Below are 24,695 nucleotides of genomic sequence, written 5' to 3'. Positions count from 1 at the left end.
GGGGTATAGATAATTTAGTGACAAAATAAAATTGGTGGAGGAAGGTATGGGAAGTATGGTAGAATATAGGGAGTGCATTTTACTGTATTGAGGACTAAGGAGAGTACATTATACTGTATGGAGGACTATGGGGAGTGCATTATACTGTATGGAGGACTAAGGGGAAGGCATTATACTATATGGGGAATTATGGGGAGTGCATTATACTATATTGAAGACTATGGGTGCATTATGCTATATAGAGGACTATGGGGACAGCATTTTAATATATGGAAGACTATGGGGTGAATTATACTGTACAGAAGACTATGATGAGTGCATTATACTATATGAACGACTATAGGAAGTGCATTATACTATATGGAGGACTGGTGAGTGCATTACACTATATGGAGGGCTATGGGGAGTGCATTATTTCATACAGAGGTCTATGGGGAGTGCATTATATTATATGGAGGACTATGGTGGTGCATTAAACTAAAAGGAGAACTATGGAGAGTCATTTAGGCTATTCAGAGGACTATATGGGGTGTTATACTGTATGGAGGACTATGGGAAGTGCATTAGGATATATAGAGGACTATGGGGAGTGCAATATATGGAGGACTATGGGGCTCTTTTTACTATATGAAGAGCTATATGGGGACTATAATAATATATGAAGGTCTATTTGGGGGGCAGTATAATATTTGGAGAGCTCTATGGGTACCATTATAATATTTGGAGGGCTATGTTGGGCCAATGAAATATTTGTGGGGCTATGTGGGAGCCTTTATTCTTTATGGAGGGCTATGTGGGTGCTATTATACTGTATGCAAGCAATTGTGAAAAAAGGTAAATTCAGCTCATCCTTTTTGACGAGTTTCTTTGATTCCAGGAGATCTTGAGCACGGATTCGCGTCTCTGCCAGATGCCTTGTAAATTCCAATGTGGAAGGAAAAAGAATCCAGCTCCAAGTAATAAAATCAATTTCCTTTAATCATATTCATTAAAAATAAAAATAGGCTATAAGACATACAGATACCGGGTATACCGGTGGAAGGGTGCCTGTCTATACTGAACGCATTTTGAACACACATGTGTTCTTAGACTCAGTGTTCTTAGACAGGCACCCTTCCACCGGTTTACCCGGTATCTGTATGTCTTATAGCCTATTCTTATTTTTAATGTATATGATTAAAGGAAATTGATTTTATTACTTGGAGCTGGATTCCTTTTCCTTCCACATTTGCATGCAAGCAATTATACAGTGTGAAGTTTTTCTTTGGGTCCATCATACACAAAGTATATGTATATATATATATATATATATATATATATATATATATATATATAGAAACACAAATTCAGTATATATATGTTCACACATATACAGTATACATGTGCATATTTACACAGATATACACACATACATAATTTATACACATATATAGACACATTATGTACTGAATTTGTACACTCATACATATATATATATATATATATATATATATATATATATTCAAACAATGTGAAAAACATATAGCCAGCTCACCATAAAGGAGTTCCTCTTGATGCAGTAATCAGTGTTCACCCTATACTTTGCACGGATCCAGGCAGAGAGTATGCCCCAACAAATAGAAATATGGATCCCAATTTCCTCATATTTCTATATATATATATATATATATATATATACAGTGCCTTGCGAAAGTATTCGGCCCCCTGGAACGTTTCAACCTTTTCCCACATATCATGCTTCAAACATAAAGATACCAAATGCAAATTTTTGGTGAAGAATCAACAACCAGTGGAACACAATTCTGAAGTTGAATGAAATTTATTGGTTATTTTAAATTTTTGTGGAAATTCAAAAACTGAAAGGTGGGGCGTGCAATATTATTCAGCCCCTTTACTTTCAGTGCAGCAAACTCACTCCAGAAGTTCATTGTGGATCTCTGAATGATCCAATGTTGTTGTTCTGTCCTCAATAATGAACCAGGATTCATGTAGCTTATTCAGGCAGCTATGCTGCTATACCGGGGTCCAATAAGGAGACTGTAGGTTGAATTTGTGCTTTATTGAACGTAGTGGTATATTGATGCGGTGAAACTACAAGTAAAACATATAAATACAATCAGTACTGGATTCATAGGAATACATAATATACATAACATACAGTATCTGCACTACTACCTGAGCAGGGGAGAGCTGACTAATCAGGCTGATCTAAGACAGAAATTATATACAGGAAGCATGTTTACGTACCAGCGATGCTGACACAAGGGGGAAGAGAAATGAGATGTTCCCAGGAAGCAGGCTTGAGAGAAAATAGAGGACTGGAGGGAAAAATGGGGGCTGTACTAAACCATAATGCTTTCCAAACTTACCAGGGTGCTTTGCAGAATACATTGTGAATGGAGGGAAAGCAAAACACAAGTAAAATAGAATAACACTGCAGTTATGACTTTGGTCAGTAGATGGAACCAAAGATACAGAAAATAGTAAAATACATAGAAACCTGTACATTCTATACATTACAGCAAATAACAGTATATTTCCAGATGGACATTCAAATATTGGATTAAATGTTGGAGACAGAACAGTTGTCCTAAATGACTAATGATGATAAATATAATCCACCTTTTTGTAATCAAGTCTCCGTATAAATGCACCTGCTCTGTGATAGTCTCATGGTTCTGTTTGAAGCACAGAGAGCATCATGAAGACCAAGGAACACAACAGGCAGGTCCGTGATATTGTTGTGGAGAAGTTTAAAGCCGGATTTGGATGCAAAATGATTTCTAAAACTTTAAACATCCCAAAGAGTACTGTGCAAGCGATCATATTATAATGGAAGGAGTATCATACCACTACAAATCTACCAAGACCCAGCCTTCCCTCTAAACTTTCATCTCAAACAAGGAGAAGACTGATCAGAGATGCAGCCAAGAGGCCCATGATCACTCTGGATGAACTGCAGAGATCTACAGCTGAGGTGGGACAGTTTGTCCATAGGACAAAAATCTGGCCTTTATGAAAGAAGGCAAGAAGAAAGCCATTTCTCAAAGATATCCATAAAAAGTGTCGTTTAAAGTTTGCAGCAAGCCACCTGGGAGACACACCAAACATGTGGAAGAAGGTGCTCTGGTCAGGTGAAACCAAAATTGAACATTTTGGCAACAATGCCAAACGATATGTTTGGCGTAAAGGCAACACAGCTCATCACACTGAAAACACCATCCCCACTGTCAAACATGGTGGTGGCAGCATCATGGTTTGGGGCTGATTTTCTTCAGCAGGGACAGGGAAGATGGTTAAAATGGATGGGAAGATGGATGGAGACAAATACAGGACCATTCTTGAAGAAAACCTGTTGGAGTCTGCAAAAGACCTGATACTGGGATGCAGATTTGTCTTCCAACAAGGCAATGATCCCAAACATAAAGCAAAATCTACAATGGAATGGTTCACAAATAAACATATCCAGGTGTTAGAATGGCCAAGTCAAAGTCCAGACCTGAATCCAATTGAGAATCTGTGGAAAGAGCGGAAAACTGCTGTTCACAAACGATCTCCATCAAACCTCACTGAGCTCGAGCTGTTTGCCAAGGAAGAATTGGCAAGAAAGTCAGTCTCTCGATGAACAAAACTGATAGAGACATACCCCAAGTGACTTACAGCTGTAATCACAGCAAAAGGGGGCGCTACAAAGTATTATGTTAAAGAGGCTGAATAATATTGCACGCCCTACTTTTCAGTTTTTGAATTTCCACAAAAATTTAAAATAACCAATAAATTTTGTTCAACTTCACAATTGTGTCCCACTTGTTGTTGATTCTTCACCAAAAATTTACAGTTGGTATCTTTATGTTTGAAGCACGATATGTGGGAAAAGGTTGAAAAGCTCCAGGGGACCGAATACTTTAGCAAGGCACCGTAGATATAAGATAAAAAACATAGTTCAGAGCACTCCTGGAGACAAGGTGAATAATCCAAGAGACATAGGACCAGATTAATCAAAACCGGTGATTTGATGAGAGGGCATCATGGAGTCAGACACTCATGATTCGCCTCTTTATGCATCTGGAGCATCTGATGCGCCACACCAGAAATCTTGCTCCAGTCAGCGACCAGACTGAGATTTGTAGTGTATTGAACACAACAGCTCATCATGAATTAGACAAGTTGTGGAGCACACCCCCACCACGCCCCAGCTTCAACTAATTTGTAGTGAAAATACAAAAATTAGCAAAATTTTGTTGCAGAAAAAGTTTAGGAAAGCTTTTAGGAATCAGGCCCATACTGCATCTTCACTGACTTTTCCTTATTTGTGTATATAGGGAGAGACCTGTCAATCTAATGGAGCGAGCAGGATGAAACTGGCAGAGACTAGCCTCCTTGTCTCTGGCCACACTTTCAACTAAGTTTTTCCCCTAAATGCCATAATGTTTCAGAGTACATCAGGTATTTGTAGTGCAGGAGCCATTCTCTAATACTGCTGAAAGTTTGGGAAGCGTGAATCAGCTGACAGATTATTACCTTTAATCATTTCTCTGATGTCAATCACATCATAAAACATGCATCCAGTTTCCTTGTTATTGCTAGAAATAAATCTATCTATTGGCATTGTAATTTCACAATGAAGAAGCTGTGGTATTTATTGGTGGATGCAAGAAATACTCAGTAAAAGGAGGAGTTAAAAGGAGGAGCTCACCTTCTTGCAATATGCCCTCTCCTGTATAAAAAGTCTCAGCAGAGATATGTTACAGTGCAAAGGTGCTGATTGATCCTGACTGAAGGCATCAGTTTCTGCAGAAATGATATTCTACTTGTTCCTCTCCCTCATGCTGCATGTTCTCACATCTTCTGCAGCAGAAGGTAAGCCAGGTCTCATCTTTTTCCTGCTGCCTTAAATTTCACTGACAAATTGCATTGTCTTCTGTTCATTCTACACAAATAAGGAAAAGATTGCAAATTATTATAGAACTCACACATCGTTTATCAGTGCAACATTTTCACCGAAAGGCTGAAGTGAAAAATGCTAAACTATTGGTTTTGTGTTGCTGAATTTATATGAAGATGTGACAATTGAAACAGCTAAAATACCAGTGAACTGTACTATATTTCTATCAATTATTTTATCTGACTGTAAAGCTGATCTTAACCACTAGGAAAAGTTAGGGGAGGCTAGAAATCATGACATCAGTTAATCTTGTCAATTAACATTATATCTAAAGTAGTTAATTATTATTATATTTTGCTTTGTAATCACAGATCGAAGTTTCCATTAATTTAACATTATTATACTATTATAATTAATGTAATTTAGATGTATTTCTGTCGTATAAAAGAGTAGTGCATTTAAGACTAGAGACAAGTTATACAGACAGAAAACGTAGTCATTGAATCAGTGTCAGGGCAAACCAATATTATCCTTTTGATGTGCCCAAAATCCAGGTTAGTGTCAAGAGACCACTGATCTATTAGGTTATTGTTCACATTGTGAATGGTACATGAAGTGAGATGCGTATTTTTCCATATTGTTTGATTTGCTTATTCATTGAGATAATATAGATAAGCATATTTATAGATAGATATAGATAGATATGGGTAGATAGATAGATAGGAGATAGATAGATATGGGGTAGATAGATAGAATGTTATAGATAGACATGGGTAGATAGATAGATAGATGGATGGATGGATGGATAGATAGATAGATAGATAGATAGATAGATAGATAGGAGATAGATAGATATGGGGTAGATAGATAGCATGTTATAGATAGATCCATAGATAGATAGACATGTGGTAGATAGATAGATCTTTAGATACATATACATACCATAGTAACTATGGCATGCTTAATATCATGTGTGCCTAAGGCTTATCTTTGCTTTTGCATATAGATCAGTTTCTGTCAATGTCACAATTATTCAAGTCATTGAATATTTCAGTTTGCTGACTTAGAATCAGTTCTTACCCAAGTCTACCTATATATAAGATGTAGAGAATTAACATTTAGTGTGACTTGAAATTTATATTAATACATGGGAACAATTTTAGTGCCTGTGAGGTAAAAAATATCTATTTATTGTATCAATAGCATGGACGTGCTATATACCAGTAGCCCAGCTTTTTCTCTGGTCTGAACATATACATCATCAGCATGGAGGACAGTTAAAAACTGTGTCCAATATCAGTTCTTTTTTCAACCACCTATGCCACTAGAGCGTTCCTATGATGCAGATTTCTGTTTTTCTGGTGGGATTGAAATTTATTTTTGACCCCATAAATGTCTGGGTAGTGGGTAATAACTTTATCAGTTTCCTTCTAATATAAAGACGTAAACTACAATATATGAACATGCTAGGCTTAGAATGAAGACACAACAACTTTTTAAAGAACCCAAAATAAGTTTAACTATCACATTTTGCCTTCCTGTTTTTTTTCCTTTCTGGGTAGGGGGTCTTATCAAGCTGAATACATTCTTCCAGAACTTTATAACTGAACAGCTGTAGTATAACCTTGAATATGCCAAGTTATCTACGCAAACGTCTAATTTCTGTAACTTGTGTAACTTTTAACACCTGGGCCATTTTTACACAATTCTTCATCTCTGTCCCATCTGTCTAAAGCCCCCATTACACATAGCGATATCGCTAGCAATATCGCTGTAACATCACCGATTTTGTGACATTATAGCGATATTGCTAGCAATATCGCTATGTCTGATACTTACCTCCAACCGGCTCCCCCGCTGGTTATCGCTGATCACGCGAGAACGTCCTAGATCATTTCTCGTCGGGCGCTTCCTGCTGGGCTTCCTGTGGCGCCGACGAGCGACGCGTGGACGCGGGCGGGAGGACATCTGGATCGCCGCGTCTGACAAGTAAGTAGCGACCCCCGACCGCTGCGATGTCGCTGGTGAGATCTGCCTGTGTGGCAGCTCACTAGCGACCACTTAGCGATGTACCAGCGATCCATATCATTTTCGGGATCGCTGGTGCATCGCTAAGTGTAACGGTACCCTAACTTTCAAACAAATCTATCAATTACTTTAGCTGTGTTCAGTCGTAATATCACTAAATCGGAACATGCAATACTCATAATATCATGATCATTTGGTTACATAGGATAGCATTTCCACATATTTACTTTTTTATCAGATGAATAAAATTAAAATTCAATATTTATTCCTCAATATCTCAAAAAGTTATGGAAATTGTCTTCTGGTAAATCTGCCTTTGACATTTATAAGAATGAAAAAATATCAAGGTAATCACAAATGAATGGTGTGTTTCAAATCCTCTCTGCTAGAGCTCTATGGTTGTGCCTGATGCTCAGGGGGTTGGACTAGATGACCGAGGAGGTCCCTTCCAACTCTAACATTCTATGATTCTATGATTTTACACTTAATAATAATAATCTTTATTTATATAGCGCCAACATGTTCCGTAGCGGTTTACAGTTTAACAGTTAGCAGGACATTTACACTGGCTGCCCCACAGCCTTTATAAAACCACTCATCAGCTACACAGCAGTCCATTGGGTCATTTATTAGATTATTTAGACAGGTCAAAGGCAAGTGCACAGAGTTAGCAAGTTAACAATCGTTCTTTGCACAAATACTGTCATTGTTCTTGGCAGAACATGTCCTTTTTACACAGGATGGCATTGTGCTTCCGAGAACGGTGATTTTTTTAAGGAAGCTTAAAAATCATTTCACCCAATGAACAAGTGTTAGCCCTTTAATCAGGTGATTGGCAGCCAGTTTATTGATTACACAATGTTAAATCTATGGATCACTATAACACAATTTTTCTTGGCAACATCACACCCTGTCACATAGTACAGGTTGGCTACAAGCTCCGCTTTCTTGTTGTACAGATGCATCTCACAAAATTAGAATATCATCAAAAAAAGTAAATTTATTTCAGTTCTTCAATACAATAGGTAAAACTCATATATTATATAGAGTCATTATGCATTTCATGTGTCTAGTTCTGTTAGTGTTGATGATTATGGCTTACAGCCAATGAAAACCCAAAAGTCATTATCTCAGTAAATTAGAATACTTTGTAACACCAGCTTGAGAAAATTATTTTAAAATCGAAAATATTGGTCTACTGAAATGTATGTTCAGTAATTGCACTCAGTACTTGGTCGGGGTTCCTTTTGCATCAGTTACTGCATCAATGCGGTATGGCATGGAGGCGATCAACCTGTGGCACTGCTGAGGTGTTATGGAAGCCCAGGATGCTTTGAAAGTAGCCTTCCACAGTGATACTGTTGCCTTTAAACCAGGAATTGGCACTTGTCCACACTGCCAAAAGTACCAAGTCCTGCTGGAGAATGAAATTTCCATCTGCAGTAAGCTTTTCGGAAGAAGGAAGCATGAAGTGCTCGAAAATTTACTGGTAGACGGCTGCGCCGACTTTGGTCTTGATAAAACACAGTGGACCTACACCAGAAGATGACATGGCTCCTGAAACCATCATTGATTGTGGATACTTCACAGTAGGCCTTGGAAATCAAGGTCCCAGAGTTTGGAGGAAGAGTGGAGAGGCACACAATACAAGCTGCTTGAGGTCTAGAGTGAAGTTTCCACAGTCAGTGATGGTTTGAGGAGCTATGTCATTTTGGATTTTAAAATCATTTTTTCAAGCAGTTATAAAGTATTCTAATTTACTGAGATAATGACTTTTGGGTTTTCATTGGCTGTAAGCCATAATCATCAGCATTCACAGAAATAAACACTTGAAATACATCACTCTGTTTGTAATAACTTTTTTTGTTGAGAATAACATCAAGGAGGTTTTACGTATCAAGGTCTATCTATTATCTATTTATATATCTATTTCATATCTATCTTTATATTTTAGTTACATAGAGTTGTAGTGAAATTAAACTACAGGAAGAATGGTGACTAATCTAACAAAATAAGTCAAATTAGATCAAATGCCAACAAATTGCATGGACAGCTAAAAAGAAACAAATGCTACTTTTTTGTATTTTTTGTGCCCCAGAGCAGATCTATTGAAATTATTATTTTATTCTGTTTACAGAAGTGGGAGGCATTGTTGTACAGTGGGGGAAATAAGTATTTAATCCCTTGCTGCTTTTGTAAGTTTGCCCATTGACAAAGACAAGAACAGTCTATAATTTTAACCCCTTTACTACCAAGGGTGGTTTGCACGTTAACTCCCGGGCCAATTTTTACAATTCTGACCACTGTCCCTTTATGAGGTAATAACTCAGGAAAGCTTCAATGGATCTAGGTGATTCTGAGAATGTTTCTCGTGAAATATTTTACTTCACTTTAGTGGTAAAATTTCTTCGCTATAACTTGCATTTATTTATGAATAAAACGGAAATATGGCAAAAATTTTGAAAATTTTGCAATTTTCAAACTTTGAATTTTTACGCCCTTAAAACAGAGAGTTATGTGACATAAAATAGTTAATAAATAACATTTCCCACATGTCTACTTTACATCAGCACAATTTTGTAAACAAATTTTTTTTGTTAGGAAGTTATAAGGGTTAAAAGTTGACCAGCGATTTCTCTTTTTTACAACACCATTTTATTTTTAGGGACCACATCACATTTGAAGCTACTTTGAGGGGTCTATATGATAGAAAATACCCAAAAGTGACACCATTCTAAAAACTACACCCCTCAAGGTGCTCAAAATTACATTCAAGAAGTTTATTAACCCTTCAGGTGCTTCACAGGAATTTTTTGAATGCTTAAAAAAATGAACATTTAACTTTTTTTCACAAGAAAAATTACTTCAGGTTCAATTTTTTTTATTTTACCAAGGGTAACAGGAGAAATTGGACTGGAAAAGTTATTGTGCAATTTGTCCTGAGTACGCCGATACCTGATATGTGGGGGGGAACCACTGTTTGGGCACATGGCAGAGCTCGGAAGAGAAGGAGCGCCGTTCGACATTTTCACTGCACAACTGGCTGGAATTCAGATCGGATGCCATGTCAAGTTTGGAGAGCTCCTGATGTGCCTAAACAGTGGAAACCCCCACAAGTGACCCCATTTTGAAAACTAGACCCCCCAAGGAACTTATATAGATATGTGGTGAGCACTTTGAACCCCCAAGTGCTTCACAGAAGTTTATAACGTACAGCCGTACAATTAAAAAATCATATTTTTTCCACAAAAATGATCTTTTCACCCCCAATTGTTATTTTCCAAAGAGTAACAGGACCCCAAAAGTTATTGTGCAATTTGTCCTGAGTACGCTGATACCCCACATGTGGAGGTAAACCACTATTTGGGTGCATGGCAGAGCTCGGAAGGGAAGCAGCGCCATTTGACATTTTTGGCTGGAATTGAGATCGGACGCCATGTCCCGTTTGGAAAGTCCCTGATGTACCAAAACAGTGGAAACCCCCCAATTCTAACTCCAACCCTAACCCCAACACACCCCTAGCCCTAACCCTAGCCCTAATGGGAAATGGAAATTAATACATTTTTTTTAATTTTATTATTTTTCCCTAACTAAGGGGGTGATCATGGGGGGTTTGATTTACTAATTATGGTGGGTTTTTATGTTTGGCAGCTGTCACACGCTAAAAGACGCTTTTTATTGTAAAAATAGTTTTTGCATCACCACATTTTGAGAGCTATAATTTTTTCATATTTTGACCCACCCAGTCATGTGAGGTTTTATTTTTTGTGGGACGAGTTGACGTTTTTATTGGTACCATTTTCGGGCATGTGACTTTTTTGATCGCTTTTTATTCCGATTTTTGGGACGCAGAATGAACAAAAACCAGCATTTCAAGAATTTCTTTTGGGGGGTGCGTTACACCGTTCCGCATGCGGTAAAATTGATAAAGAGGTTTTATTCTTCGGGTCAGTACAGTTACAGCGATACCTCATTTATGTTTTTTTGTTTTGGCGCTTTTATGCAATGAAAACAATTTTATATAAAAAAATTATTATTTTTGCATCGCTTTATTCTGCGAGCTATAACTTTTTCATTTTTTCGCTGATGATGCTGTGTGGCAGCTCGTGATGATGTTTTCAGTGGTATCATGGTTATTTATATCTGTCTTTTTGATCGCGCGTTATTGCACTTTTTGTTCGGCAATATGATGATAAAGCTTTATTTTTTGCTTTGTTTTTATTTTTATTTTTTAAGGGGTTCAATAAAGGGGTTAACTAGTGGGACAGTTTTATAGGGTGGGTCGTTACGGATGCGGCGATACCAAATATGTGTACTTTTAGTGTTTTGGGTTTTTTTTATTTTGAAAAAATGAATTTATTAGGGAATATTTTTTTTTTTTATTTATTTAGCGATTTTTTTTACAAATTATTTTTACACTTTCTTTTTTAACTTTATTACAGTGTCCCAGGGGGGACATAACTGTCATGTGACAGATCACTGATCTGTCACATCACAGATCGCTGTGACAGATCAGCGATCTGTCACAGGCAGTGCTACAGGCTTCCTCATGCCGGCGCTTTGCAGGCATGAGGAAGCCGCCTCCCTGCAGGCCCCCCGAAGATCCCCGCCACCATTTTGGATTTGGGGACCTGCAGGGAAGGAGACCCCCACAGCAGCGCTGCACATCGCACTGCTGTGGGGGTCTCAGGGAAGCATGGAGGGAGCCCCCTTTCGATGCTTCCCTAAACCCCCTGGTACACTGCGATCGTGTTTGATTGCAATGTGCCAGGGGTTAACGTGTCGGGGGCGGTCCGTGAAAATGTTAAAATGAACCTACCTTTAAAATTATAAACTATTCATGTCTTTGCCAGTGGGCAAACTTACAAAATCAGCAAGGGATCAAATACTTATTTCCCCCACTGTAGCTGATAAAAGGAAAGCTTCCAGCACACAATGCCAGATATCAGAACATCTAAGCTGAGTGTTTTACTGCCTGTCAGTCATCATAATTAGACAAATTACTAACATCATCTGGAAAGATTATAAAGATTTTTTGTTTCTACCACAGTTTACATAAAATGATATAATCCCAGATGTAGAATGTCATTTTATAAGAATAAATTGACATTAACTAGGGGTTATGTTATATTAAAAAATACAAGATAAAATATATCAATACATGTTCCTCTCTGACAGTCAGTACAACACTCATGCTATGTAAATATATGCTTGACAGTAGTAGAATGAAATGTTTTAAAAAGTAGTATTTTGCTGGTTTAATTGAAATTACTTAGTCACAATACCAGTAATAGATTGCTCCAAAGCAGACACACAATGATATCTAATAACTCCAATTACTCACACTATTGGGGGAGAGATATAGTCACGTGGAGATTTTTCTATGCATTGAGAAATATATTGTTTCCCATAAAAAGAAGTATGTGATGATTGTGTATCATTCATGTGACCCATACCGCCATATCTTACCCCCATTTAACCTATTGTGTGCTATACATTACATCAGTAGAGATAATGGTGACCATAATACAATAGATGTCTTGACCCCATATTACTATGCCTTGTGCTCTTTACTTGTGGTTAGAAACATTGGTATCATATTAATAGCTATAGAGAATGTAATATAATGACATTATATATCTGTAGATCAAACATTGCACATATGGACACTATTGAATTTGAGTTTGAGAAGTATGGGAATTAATAAACAATATGACACAGTATATGATAAAAGTACCCTTAAATGGGTAAATACATTAGAGACACTGATTTGCTACATAATAAGAATTTACTTTCTTCATTTTTTCTTATAAATAACAATGTTTGCTTTGGGTGTGTTTTATACAATGAGACTTGTTTTCTGTGGTAAATTAGTAAATTTCCCCCAAGGTAAGAGAACTACAGACAAATATATGAAAGGCTTATATCTGGAGCAAAGCTGTCATATCTCATCTCTAGCCATCAAATCACTATTAATAAATACAGCACAAGGTTGTATTGGTTTATTGCTACTAACTATATTAGAAAAGAGGTTGTAAACTGGGGAGAGTACAAATCTCAGCAGAAAACACAACCATTTTTCTGAATTGATCTTTTGCACACTTGTAAATTGCTTTATATGATGTCAATTAAATCTTTATTGACTTAAAGGATTATAAATACATTGCTGGCCTTTGAAGTAAGGTCAATAACAATGATCACATGTTATGAAGTCCTAAATAGAGATCGATCTATCTATCTATCTATCTATCTACAGTTGTGGCCAAAAGTATTGACACTAGTGTTGAGCATTCCGATACCGCAAGTATCGGGTATCGGCCGATACTTGCTGTATCGGAATTCCGATACCGACTTCCGATATTTTTTCAATATCGGAAGTCGGCATCGGAATCGGAAGTTCAAAGTTGATTGACAGCCTGACGTCATCATGATGCGCGGTGTGTGCGCATCATGATGCGCCGTCATTTCGGGCCTTCCGGGGGTCTCTGCCGGCCTGCCGGGGGGCTGTGCCGGCCTGCCGGGGGGCTGTGTGGACTGCCCGGGGTCTGTACCGGCCTGCCGGGGGGCTGTGCCGGCCTGCCGGTGGTCTGTGCACCCTGTGGGGGTCTGTACCGGCCTGCCGGGGGGCTGTGCCGGCCTGCCGGTGGTCTGTGCACCCTGTGGGGGTCTGTACCGGCCTGCCAGGGGGCTGTGCCGGCCTGCCGGGGGGCTGTGCTGATGTCCGGGGGTCTGTGCAAGCATCGTCCGATGGGACTACAAGTCCCATCTGGCGATGCCTGCTACCATGACAGTGATTGACACATTAGCCAATGATGGGACAGTAGTAGTCCCATCATCCGGCTAATGTGTTAAATGTTAAAAAAAAAAAAAAAAAAATACTACATACATACTACATGCATGCTACATACATACTACATGCTACATACATACTACATACATACTACATACATACCACATATATACTACATACATACTACATACATAACACATATATACTACATACATACTACATACATACTACATACATACTACATATATACTACATGCATGCTACATACATACTACATGCTACATACATACTACATACATACTACATGCATGCTACATACATACTACATGCTACATACATACTACATATATACTACATGCATGCTACATACATACTACATGCTACATACATACTACATATATACTACATACATGCTACATACATACTACATGCATGCTACATACATACTACATGCTACATACATACTACATATATACTACATGCATGCTACATACATACTACATGCTACATACATACTACATATATACTACATACATACTACATACATACTACATGCTACATACATACTACATATATACTACATGCATGCTACATACATACTACATGCTACATACATACTACATATATACTACATGCATGCTACATACATACTGCATGCTACATGCATGCTACATACATACTACATACATACTACATGCTACATACATACCACATATATACTACATACATACTACATACAATACATTCATACAATACATACATAGACATACAGTACATATAACATAGAGTAACATACTTTCCAATACTTGTCACATTGTTCCCCAAAGCCATTGTCTTTTACGGAATAAATATTAACATAACAAACCACAAAAATACTCACCCACGATCCGAAGCAGTCCACGAGTGTGTCCCACGATGATCTTGGGTAGAGAACTGCAGCATCAGCTGTTGCTGCCGTTCTCTACGGGCTGCAGGAATCCAATGACGGAAGGTAGGTATCCTTCCGCACTGTATTCCTCCGCCACTTAAAAAAAAAAAAAGTCCCTAGTCTCACTTTATGCCATTGCTGCGTGGGAATTTCCCACACAGCAATGGCATAAAGTGAGACTAGGGACTTTTTTTTTTTAAGTGGCGGAGGAATACAGTGCGGAAGGATACCTACCTTCCGTCATTGGATTCCTGCAGCCCGTAGAGAACGGCGGCAACAGCTGATGCTGCAGTTCTCTACCCAAGATCGTCGTGGGACACACTCGTGGACTGCTTCGGATCGTGGGTGAGTATTTTTGTGGTTTGTTATGTTAATATTTATTCCGTAAAAGACAATGGCTTCGGGGAACAATGTGACAAGTATTGGTAAGTATGTTACTCTATGTTATATGTACTGTATGTCTATGTATGTATTGTATGAATGTATTGTATGTAGTATGTATGTAGTATATATGTGGTATGTATGTAGCATGTAGTATGTATGTAGTATGTATGTAGCATGCATGTAGCATGCAGTATGTATGTAGCATGCATGTAGTATATATGTAGTATGTATGTAGCATGTAGTATGTATGTAGCATGCATGTAGTATATATGTAGTATGTATGTAGCATGTAGTATGTATGTAGTATGTATGTAGTATATATGTAGTATCTATGTAGCATGTAGTATGTATGTAGCATGCATGTAGTATATATGTAGTATGTATGTAGCATGTAGTATGTATGTAGCATGCATGTAGTATGTATGTAGTATATATGTAGTATGTATGTAGCATGTAGTATGTATGTAGCATGCATGTAGTATGTATGTAGTATATATGTAGTATGTATGTAGCATGTAGTATGTATGTAGCATGCATGTAGTATATATGTAGTATGTATGTAGCATGTAGTATGTATGTAGTATGTATGTAGCATGTATGTGGTATGTATGTAGTATATATGTAGTATGTATGTAGCATGTAGTATGTATGTAGCATGCATGTAGTATATATGTAGTATGTATGTAGCATGTAGTATGTATGTAGCATATATGTAGTATGTATGTAGTATGTATGTAGCATGCATGTAGTATATATGTAGTATGTATGTAGCATATATGTAGTATGTATGTAGCATGTAGTATATATGTAGTATGCATGTTGCATGCATGTAGTATATATGTAGTATGTATGTTGCATGTAGTATGTATGTAGTATGTATGTTGCATGTAGTATATATGTAGTATGAATGTAGCATGTATGTAGTATGTAGTATGAATGTAGCATGTATGTAGTATGCATGTTGTATGTATGTAGCATGTAATTTTTTTTTTTTTTTTTACATTCAACACATTAGCCGGATGATGGGACTACTACTGTCCCATCATTGGCTAATGTGTCAATCACTGTCATGGTAGCAGGCATCGCCCGATGGGACTTGTAGTCCCATCGGACGATGCCTGCACAGACCCCCGAAGCCTGCACAGCCCCCCGGCAGGCCGGCACAGCCCCCCGGAGCCTGCACAGCCCCCCGGCAGGCCGGCACAGCCCCCCGGCAGGCCGGCACAGCCCACCGGAGCCTGCACAGCCCCCCTGGCAGGCCGGCACAGCCCCCCGGCAGGCCGGCACAGACCACCGGAGCCTGCACAGACCCCCTGGCAGGCCGGCACAGCCCCCCGAAAGGCCCGTACAGACCCCAGAGAGGCTGTACAAGGGAAAAACAGGATTTTTCTTATTCCGATACCGGAAGTCCCATAGACTTGAATGGGACTTCCGGTATCGGAATCGGCGATACCGATACTTTTTTTTAAGATCGGCCGATCCATTCCGATCCGATACTTTGAAGTATCGGACGGTATCGCTCAACTCTACTTGACACCCCTGCAATTCTGTCAGATAATACTCAGTTTCTTCCTGAAAATGATTGCAAACACAAATTCTTTGGTATTATTATCTTCATTTAATTTGTCTTAAATGAAAAAACACAAAAAGAATTGTCCTAAAGCCAAATTGGATATAATTCCACACCAAACATAAAAAAGAGGGTGGACAAAAGTATTGGCACTGTTCGAAAAATCAGGTGATGCTTCTCTAATTTGTGTAATTAACAGCACCTGTACTTACCTGTGGCACCTAACAGGTGTTGGCAATAACTAAATCACACTTGCAGCCAGTTGACATGGATTAAAGTTGACTCAACCTCTGTCCTGTGTCCTTGTGTGTACCACATTGAGCATGGAGAAAATAAAGAAGACCAAAGAACTGTCTGAGGACTTGAGAAACCAAATTGTGAGGAAGCATGAGCAATCTCAAGGCTACATGTCCATCTCCAAAGACCTGAATGTTCCTGTGTCTACCGTGCGCAGTGTCATCAAGAAGTTCAAAGCCCATGGCACTGTGGCTAACCTCCCTAGATGTTGACGGAAAAGAAAAATTGACAAGAGATTTCAACGCAAGATTGTGCGGATGTTGGATAAAGAACCTCTACTAGCATTCAAACAAGTTCAAGCTGCCCTGCAGTCCGAGGGTACAACAGTGTCAACCCGTACTATCCGTCGGCATCTGAATGAAAAGGGACTGTATGGTAGGAGACCCAAGAAGACCCCACTTCTTACCCAGAGACATAAAAAAGCCAGGCTGGAGTTTGCCAAAACTTACTTGAAAAAGCCTAAAACGTTTTGGAAGAATGTTCTCTGGTCAGATGAGACAAAAGTAGAGCTTTTTGGGCAAAGGCATAAACATAGAGTTTACAGGAGAAAAAAAGAGGCATTCAAAGAACAGAACACGGTCCCTACAGTCAAACATGGCGGAGGTTCCCTGATGTTTTTCGGGTTGCTTTGCTGCCTCTGGCACTGGACTGCTTGACTGTGTGCATGGCATTATGAAGTCTGAAGACTACCAACAAATTTTGCAGCATAATGTAGGGCCCAGTGTGAGAAAGCTGGATCTCCCTCAGAGGTCATGGGTCTTCCAGCAGGACAATGACCCAAAACACACTTCAAAAAGCACTAGAAAATGGTTTGACAGAAAGCACTGGAGACTTCTAAGGTGGCCAGCAATGAGTCCAGACCTGAATCCCATAGAACACCTGTGGAGAGATCTAAAAATGGCAGTTTGGAGAAGGCACCCTTCAAATATCAGGGACCTGGAGCAGTTTGCCAAAGAAGAATGGTCTAAAATTCCAGCAGAGCATTGTAAGAAACTCATTGATGGTTACCGGAAGCGGTTGGTCGCAGTTATTTTGGCTAAAGGTTGTGCAACCAAGTATTAGGCTGAGGGTGCCAATACTTTTGTATGGCCCATTTTTGGAGTTTTGTGTGAAATGATCAATGTTTTGCTTTTTGCTTCATTCTCTTTTGTGTTTTTTCATTTAAGACAAATTAAATGAAGATAATAATACCAAAGAATTTGTGTTTGCAATCATTTTCAGGAAGAAACTGAGTATTACCTGACAGAATTGCAGGGGTGTCAATACTTTTGGCCACAACTGTATCTATCCCATATCTATCTATCTATCTATTAACCTCATAGCTATCTATATATCTATCTTTCTATCTATCCCATATCTATCTATCTATCTAGTCTATCTATCATCATAATGTATATATCTGTCAGAGTTTACATGAGGAAAGAGACATAGCGAATCAGAAAAACTATACTACATTTCTAATTGGAAGTATTTGCTAATATTATTATTACACCTACTACATATTGAGATAGGATCTTGGACATGGGAATACCCCTTTAAATTATTAAACATTGAGACTGAACTGCTAGGAAAAATATATTAAGTCTACTGTCAGCCTAAGATCTACCAAGAACCTGTGCTTCGTGGTTGGGAAACTGGAGGGCATATTAGTGACCTGATATAGAACTAGAGGTGCATAGGAATGCACCCCACTCTCCATTTACTAATATATTTAGAAATACACAGGATAAAGTTCCAGAGTTTGTGAGTTACTCCCTGAGGCATTCACTGCTAGAGGCCGCCATGCATATTAGATAGCTGTTGGCTAGCTCATTCAATTTCTCCTATTTCGTCATACTCATGAAACACTAACATTTATGTATTTTGCAATTGGAAACAGTGAGAATGCTCTTACCAGACACCCCGGGTGGCAGACTATGTTCAGGAAAACCAAAATGATTTGGTGTGTAAATTCAGACTAACCAACCCTTCTCCCTCCAATATTCTCTGTGATAAGACCCCTATACATATTAGAATGTTATCTGACTTTAACTTGTGTGTTCATCTAATTTAAATATAAATCAAGAATAAATCCTACAGATACCTTAGTTGAGTAGTAGTTAGAATTCCAGATGTTGAGATGTTGGAATGTGCTTAATGGGGTGTGTCTACATTTTGTTTCATATTTTAGACATCCCTTCTAAAGCTAAAGTACAGTTATGTATCATTAATGACTATGAAATTTCATAAACTACAGTACATATATCCAGTGATATAGAAATGTCACAGAGGTTGTCCAGCTCCAACAATTGTGAGTAAATGTGTTTACAATAGCAAGATGTAGAACTTACTAATACACTATAAATAAAGGGGTTGTCTGGGACTTTCAATTTGATGGCCTATCCTTAGTATAGGTCATCAATGTCTGGTTGGGGGAAATGAAACATCTGGGACTCCAGGCAATAAGCTGATCAGCTGTTCCAGGAGTCAGAGCTGCTCAGTTACAGAGCTGTACACCACAGCTCTGTCAACTATATAATGACTGTGGCCGCCTGTTACACATCCGCCCCCTATTTAAATCAATAAGGAGAGGTTGTGCAGTACTTGACCTTGGCTACTATTCAATCAACTGAGCTGTATTGTGCAGCTCTTTAACTGAGCAGTTCCAGCTGCCGCCAAGATTGGGAACAGCTGATCAGCGGGATGCCGGGTGTCACATCCTTACTGATCAAGCATTGATGACCTATCCTAAGGATAGGCCATCAGTGATGATGTCCCAGACAACTCCATTTGAAAAAGGTGCCCTGATCTAAATACATCAGTAACAGTCCCAACAGTTCCACGTCTTTGACACATGGTCATAATTCAGTGTGAAGGTCGCCGTCTAGCTTTCTTGTTCAAGAGCTAAGCCATCCCCCTTTGCTGTCAAGCCCAATACATAGACAGAAATCGAGGGTGGTTTCGCTTATTGAAATATTTAAACAGCCCCCTTCACCCACAGTACTGATGATGTGCAGATACATTATTCTCTATGTGTTACTGAGTACAAGCTGCAAGTAGCACTCATGAGACTAATGCAAATTTCTTTAGTCCATCACAACTTTGTTAAAAAAGAATGATATTAAATTATAATTAAAATTTAAATTTGAGTGTTCCTTAAAAAATAAATAAACTAAAAATAATTGTTAATATGGGATACCTAGAGTATGAGATGATGACATTGAATTTACATAAATTAGTCTAGAGGAGGAAACCCAGATAATCAACATGAACTCACCACTGATCTTATATGCAAGCCAAGCGTAAAAAGTCGTTTTACATCGTAATTTGTAATTGAATACTTAGTATCTTTGCTTAAATCGGGTTCGAGAAAAAAATTTTGTGATAAAGGTTTTTGCTACTTTTGGGGAAAGAAAGTGAGCTTCTTTTCTGCGACAACGTGCCTGAAAATGTGCCAGGATATAATGTTTCAATCTTAACTTTTTGTAAATAGTCTATTTTAGACTGCGAGAAGCTGGAAATAGATAAGCATTTTCCTGCTGCTTGCAGTAAGCTAAAACAAATAACATCCATGCACTGACCATGAAAGATTGGCCTCTAAATAAAGTATTAATGCCAAAAAGGTTTTGCATTCAAAAGTTAGAAAGTGATCTTCTGAATAACAAGTGCACGAATCAATGAGAATTTTAAGGTTCGTGCAGTATCTGTTAAAGGGACAGCATGAGGTAGGGGTCAAAACACATATTTCAGTGATGTGTCACATGTCATGCTGTGTGCTGTTGTTTAATTACACTGAAGGTTTTATCACCTGCTGTTTGTCATTGTCTGGACTACATCAGATACAGCAGCCCATGCATACTAGTCTGACTCCGCCCCCTCCTGTGATAAGCAGCTCATTGTTTATTGATAATTTAAATAGAGAGCCCGGTGTCGGGATCGCTGGTAAGTCGCTTAGAATGACAGGGCCTTAATAGTAATTTCTGACAACATATGGCAGAACCACATTCAGGACAAATTGTGCAATAAATTGTAGGGTCTAATTTCACCTATTAACCTTTGTGTACCTGACAAATTTGGAACAAATACAAAGATTATATTTTTATCACTAAAATGTCATATTTTCATGTCTTAATGTTATAAAATTCTATGAGTCACTCATGGGTTCAAAATACTAACTACACCCTTAGATGAATTCCTTAGTGTGGAGAAACAAGGTCAGTGGGTGCTCTCGCTGGCCCGGCTGCCTTTAGAATGACTGCATGGACCAGGGCTCATACCACTGAACGCCCACTCTATCTCCCCGTGGGCAACATACTACACAGACAAAACAGGGTTAGGGTAAAACAGTGTGGCAATACTTTATTGAACCACAACACCCAATAGCAAACAGAACAATCCCAGCAATTACCCCCAACATGGTGCACATTACAGGGCCTAACGCTTCCACTGACTCGACTGGATAACGGTAGATGTTAGGTCAGAGCTCCCAGGGTCGATATTCCACCTGTGATATACACACAGAGAAGAGATATTGACAAGCATAGGGAGATGACCGAGAACAGTCCATAGAGTCCGTAGAAGGTCCTAAGCCAGTTGACACAACATTAGAGCTCCCAGGGTCGCTATTCCACATGTGATATACACACAGAGAAGAGATATTGACAAGCATAGGGAGATGACCGAGAACAGTCCATAGAGTCCGTAGAAGGTCCTAAGCCAGTTGACACAACATTAGAGCTCCCAGGGTCGCTATTCCACATGTGATATACACACAGAGAAGAGATACCAACAAGCGTAGGGAGGTGACAGTCCATATTGTCCATACAAAGTCCAAAACTAGTTGACACGAGAGTCCCCAACTGGCTTATCTGACCATCTCCATGGAACCAGGCGACCAGCGGGTCCCAAAACCTGGCTTTCTCCAAACATATCCATGGTTCAGAGATGGTCACTGGACCAGATCTGTGTCCTTCCAACTGGAGCCGATCACTCCTAGGTTGTTTCCCTTAGAATCATAGATCCGTGTCCCTCGTGATGGTGCCATGATGAATTGACTGCAGTCCTCTCTCTCGTCCTTTGAGTGTTGTGCAGACTGGTAGCTCTGTGTGTGATGAGATGAGATCTGGTCTCTCCGTCTCAGGGTCTTTTTATAACCCAGGCAGGTAAGCTATTTTTAGAATTGCCCAGTGTCCTTCAGTACACTCTCACAGCCTTTACCTATATACCTTTGAAGTCAACAAACTGGTTATAGAATACAATACACAATTAGCATATCAGCTCACAATAAACACAGATAAGCACACACTATGTACAAGTCACTATTACAGACTTACACATTATGTTAAATGGTATGAAAGTATGTCTTCTTGACCCACCAGACATAAACACTTAAACCCACAAACCAATATACAGATAAAAAAACAACTCCCCTTGGATTGCAAAAACACAGTCGTCTGGGTAATTAAGATATAATCTGGTTTCTTCACACTTAAGGTACTGTCACACTTAGCGATGTACCAGCGATCCCGACCAGCGATATGACGCGGTCAGGATCGCTGGTACATCGCTAAGTGGTCGCTAGTGAGCTGCCAGACAGGCAGATCTCACCAGCGACATCGCTGGGGACGGGGTCGCTACTTACCGGTCACACTAGGCGATCCTGCGTCCTCCCTCCCGCGACCACGCGTCGCTCGTCTCTCCACAGGAAGCGCCACAGGAAGCTGACGATGAGAAACGGTCCTGGATGTTCTCACGCGATCAGCGATAACCAGCGGGGGAGCCGGTCGGAGGTAAGTATCAGACACAGCGATATCGCTAGCAATATCGCTATAACGTCACAAGTTATAGCGATATTGCTAGCGATATCGCTTAGTGTGACAGTACCTTTAGGCAGTGAAAATTGCAATATGGTGTCACCTGGGGGGTTTCTGCTGTTCTGGCACCTCAGGGGCTCAACTAATGGAACCCACAATCTATCAAAACAAAATCTGCATTCTAAAAGCGAAGTAGAACTCCTTCTCATCCCCATTTTTGGGGCTAAAAGCACATTTTCACAGCTCGATTTTATAAACTTCAGTGAAGCACCTGGGGGTTCAAATTGCACACCACACATCTAGATACATTCCTTGATGGGTCTAGTTTCCAAAATGGGGTTATGTTATGGGGTTTCCACTGTTTAGGCGTATCAGGGGCTCTTCAATCATGACATGGTGTTCAAAAAGTCAAACGGTGCTCCTTTGATTCCGAGACATGCCATGCACCCAAATAGTGGATTTCCCCCACATGTGGGGTATTGGCCTGCTCAGGAGAAATTGAACAACAGATTTTATGGTTCATTTATCATGTTACCCTTGTGAACATAAAAAAATGTCTGGCTAAAGTAAAATATTTGTGCAAAAAATTTATATGTTCATTTTTTCCTTCCACATTGCTTTGGTTCCTGTGAAGCACTTGAAGAATTGATAAACTTCTTGAATATGATTTTGAGGACTTTGAGGGGTGCAGTTTTTAGAATAGTGTCACTTTGTGGGTATTTTCTGTCATATAGCCCCCAAAAGTCACTTTAAACGTGATGTGGTCCATAAAAAATGGTTTTGTAAATTTTGTTGGGAACATATGAAATTGCTGATCAACTTTTAACTCTTCTAACGTAAAAAAATGTTTAAAAAATGATGCAGATGTAAAGTTGACATATATGAAATATTATTTATTAACTATTTTGTGTAGCATAACTCTCTGGTTTATGGGCATAAGAATTAAAGGTTTGATAAGTGCAAATTTTTTAAAATTTTTGACAAATTTCTGATATTTTCACAAATAAACACAAGTCATATCGAACAAATTTTACCACTATTATGAAGAACGATATCTCATGAAAAGGAATCTCAGAATTACTGGGATCCATTGAGGTATTCCAGAGTTACCACATAAAGTGACACTGATTTCCAACATTTGGACTGATCATTAAGGTCAAAATTGGCTCGATCACTAAGGGGTTAAGTGTCATGAAGGTAATAATATGCTTATCTATGACTACTACAGTTTTCAATGGTTCTATAGTCCAGTGTGTCACTACCTGACTACATGTGTGACCTGCTGATTCACACAATGGTTGCTGTGTGGATTGAAGGTCACTTTTTGAATTTTCTTAATGCAAGTCTGTCAGACTCCGAACATGGCTATAGAGCTTGTTCCGTGTCTTATAGATTTACATGGAGAGAGTAACTGTTGCTTAAAACATTGATATGGCAGGTTGCAGATGTGCTCACCTGGTGCCGGGGCAGACCAGAAAACTGCTAAAAACAGCGACCAGTGAGAATGTTACTGCTGTCACTACACTTATACACATGATACCTAACAAAGGGACAGTTAAAGTAAAGCTACTTTAAGTGACAATTAAAAAAAAATCTTTGCTGTGGAGGTTCTAAAGAACCTGACTACAGAGATGACTATTTGTAATCAGGATCCACTAGTTAGGCTGAAGTCTCAGTAAACGTGTAAAAAATTGGTCCGATTCTCACTGCCGAGAGTCGCACGAGTGTCATGCGAGTGTTATGTGAGTGTCATGGGAGTATTTTTCACACCTAGCATATGATTTACTTCCGAATGCAGAGCAATTGCTATCCGATAGAAATGCGATTTTAACATGAGTTTTTACATACAGCAATTCTCTGTCATTAACACATTGTTTTAAAATGAAATATACTTCAAAACACATACAGTGGGGGAAATAAGCATTTGATCCCTTGCGTCAGATGTTTTTTGTAGTTGATGATTTGATGATGAGGTTTGAGCACACGTCAGGGGGAAATTTTGGTCCACTCCTCTTTGCAGA

The 24,695-nt window shown here is 39.0% G+C and overlaps 1 protein-coding gene across 1 annotated transcript in view; it reads left to right on the top strand.

The window, feature by feature from the left end:
- Window positions 1-4,722: 4,722 nt before the first annotated feature.
- The window catches only part of CA4 (carbonic anhydrase 4), a 59,236-nt gene continuing 39,263 nt past the window's right edge, over window positions 4,723-24,695 (top strand). Inside the window, exon 1 of the mRNA XM_073573399.1 lies at window positions 4,723-4,860. Coding sequence (XP_073429500.1) covers window positions 4,800-4,860 — 61 coding nt within the window. The 5' untranslated portion in view covers window positions 4,723-4,799. The remainder of the gene's footprint in view (window positions 4,861-24,695) is intronic.

The sequence above is a fragment of the Dendrobates tinctorius genome, unplaced genomic scaffold (assembly GCF_039654945.1).
Source record: "Dendrobates tinctorius isolate UK_male_01 unplaced genomic scaffold, ASM3965494v1 ptg000007l, whole genome shotgun sequence".
Classification (NCBI taxonomy): Eukaryota; Metazoa; Chordata; class Amphibia; order Anura; family Dendrobatidae; genus Dendrobates; species Dendrobates tinctorius.
Note: the sequence above shows the minus strand (reverse complement) of the source record. Positions and strands in the feature narration are given on the sequence as shown.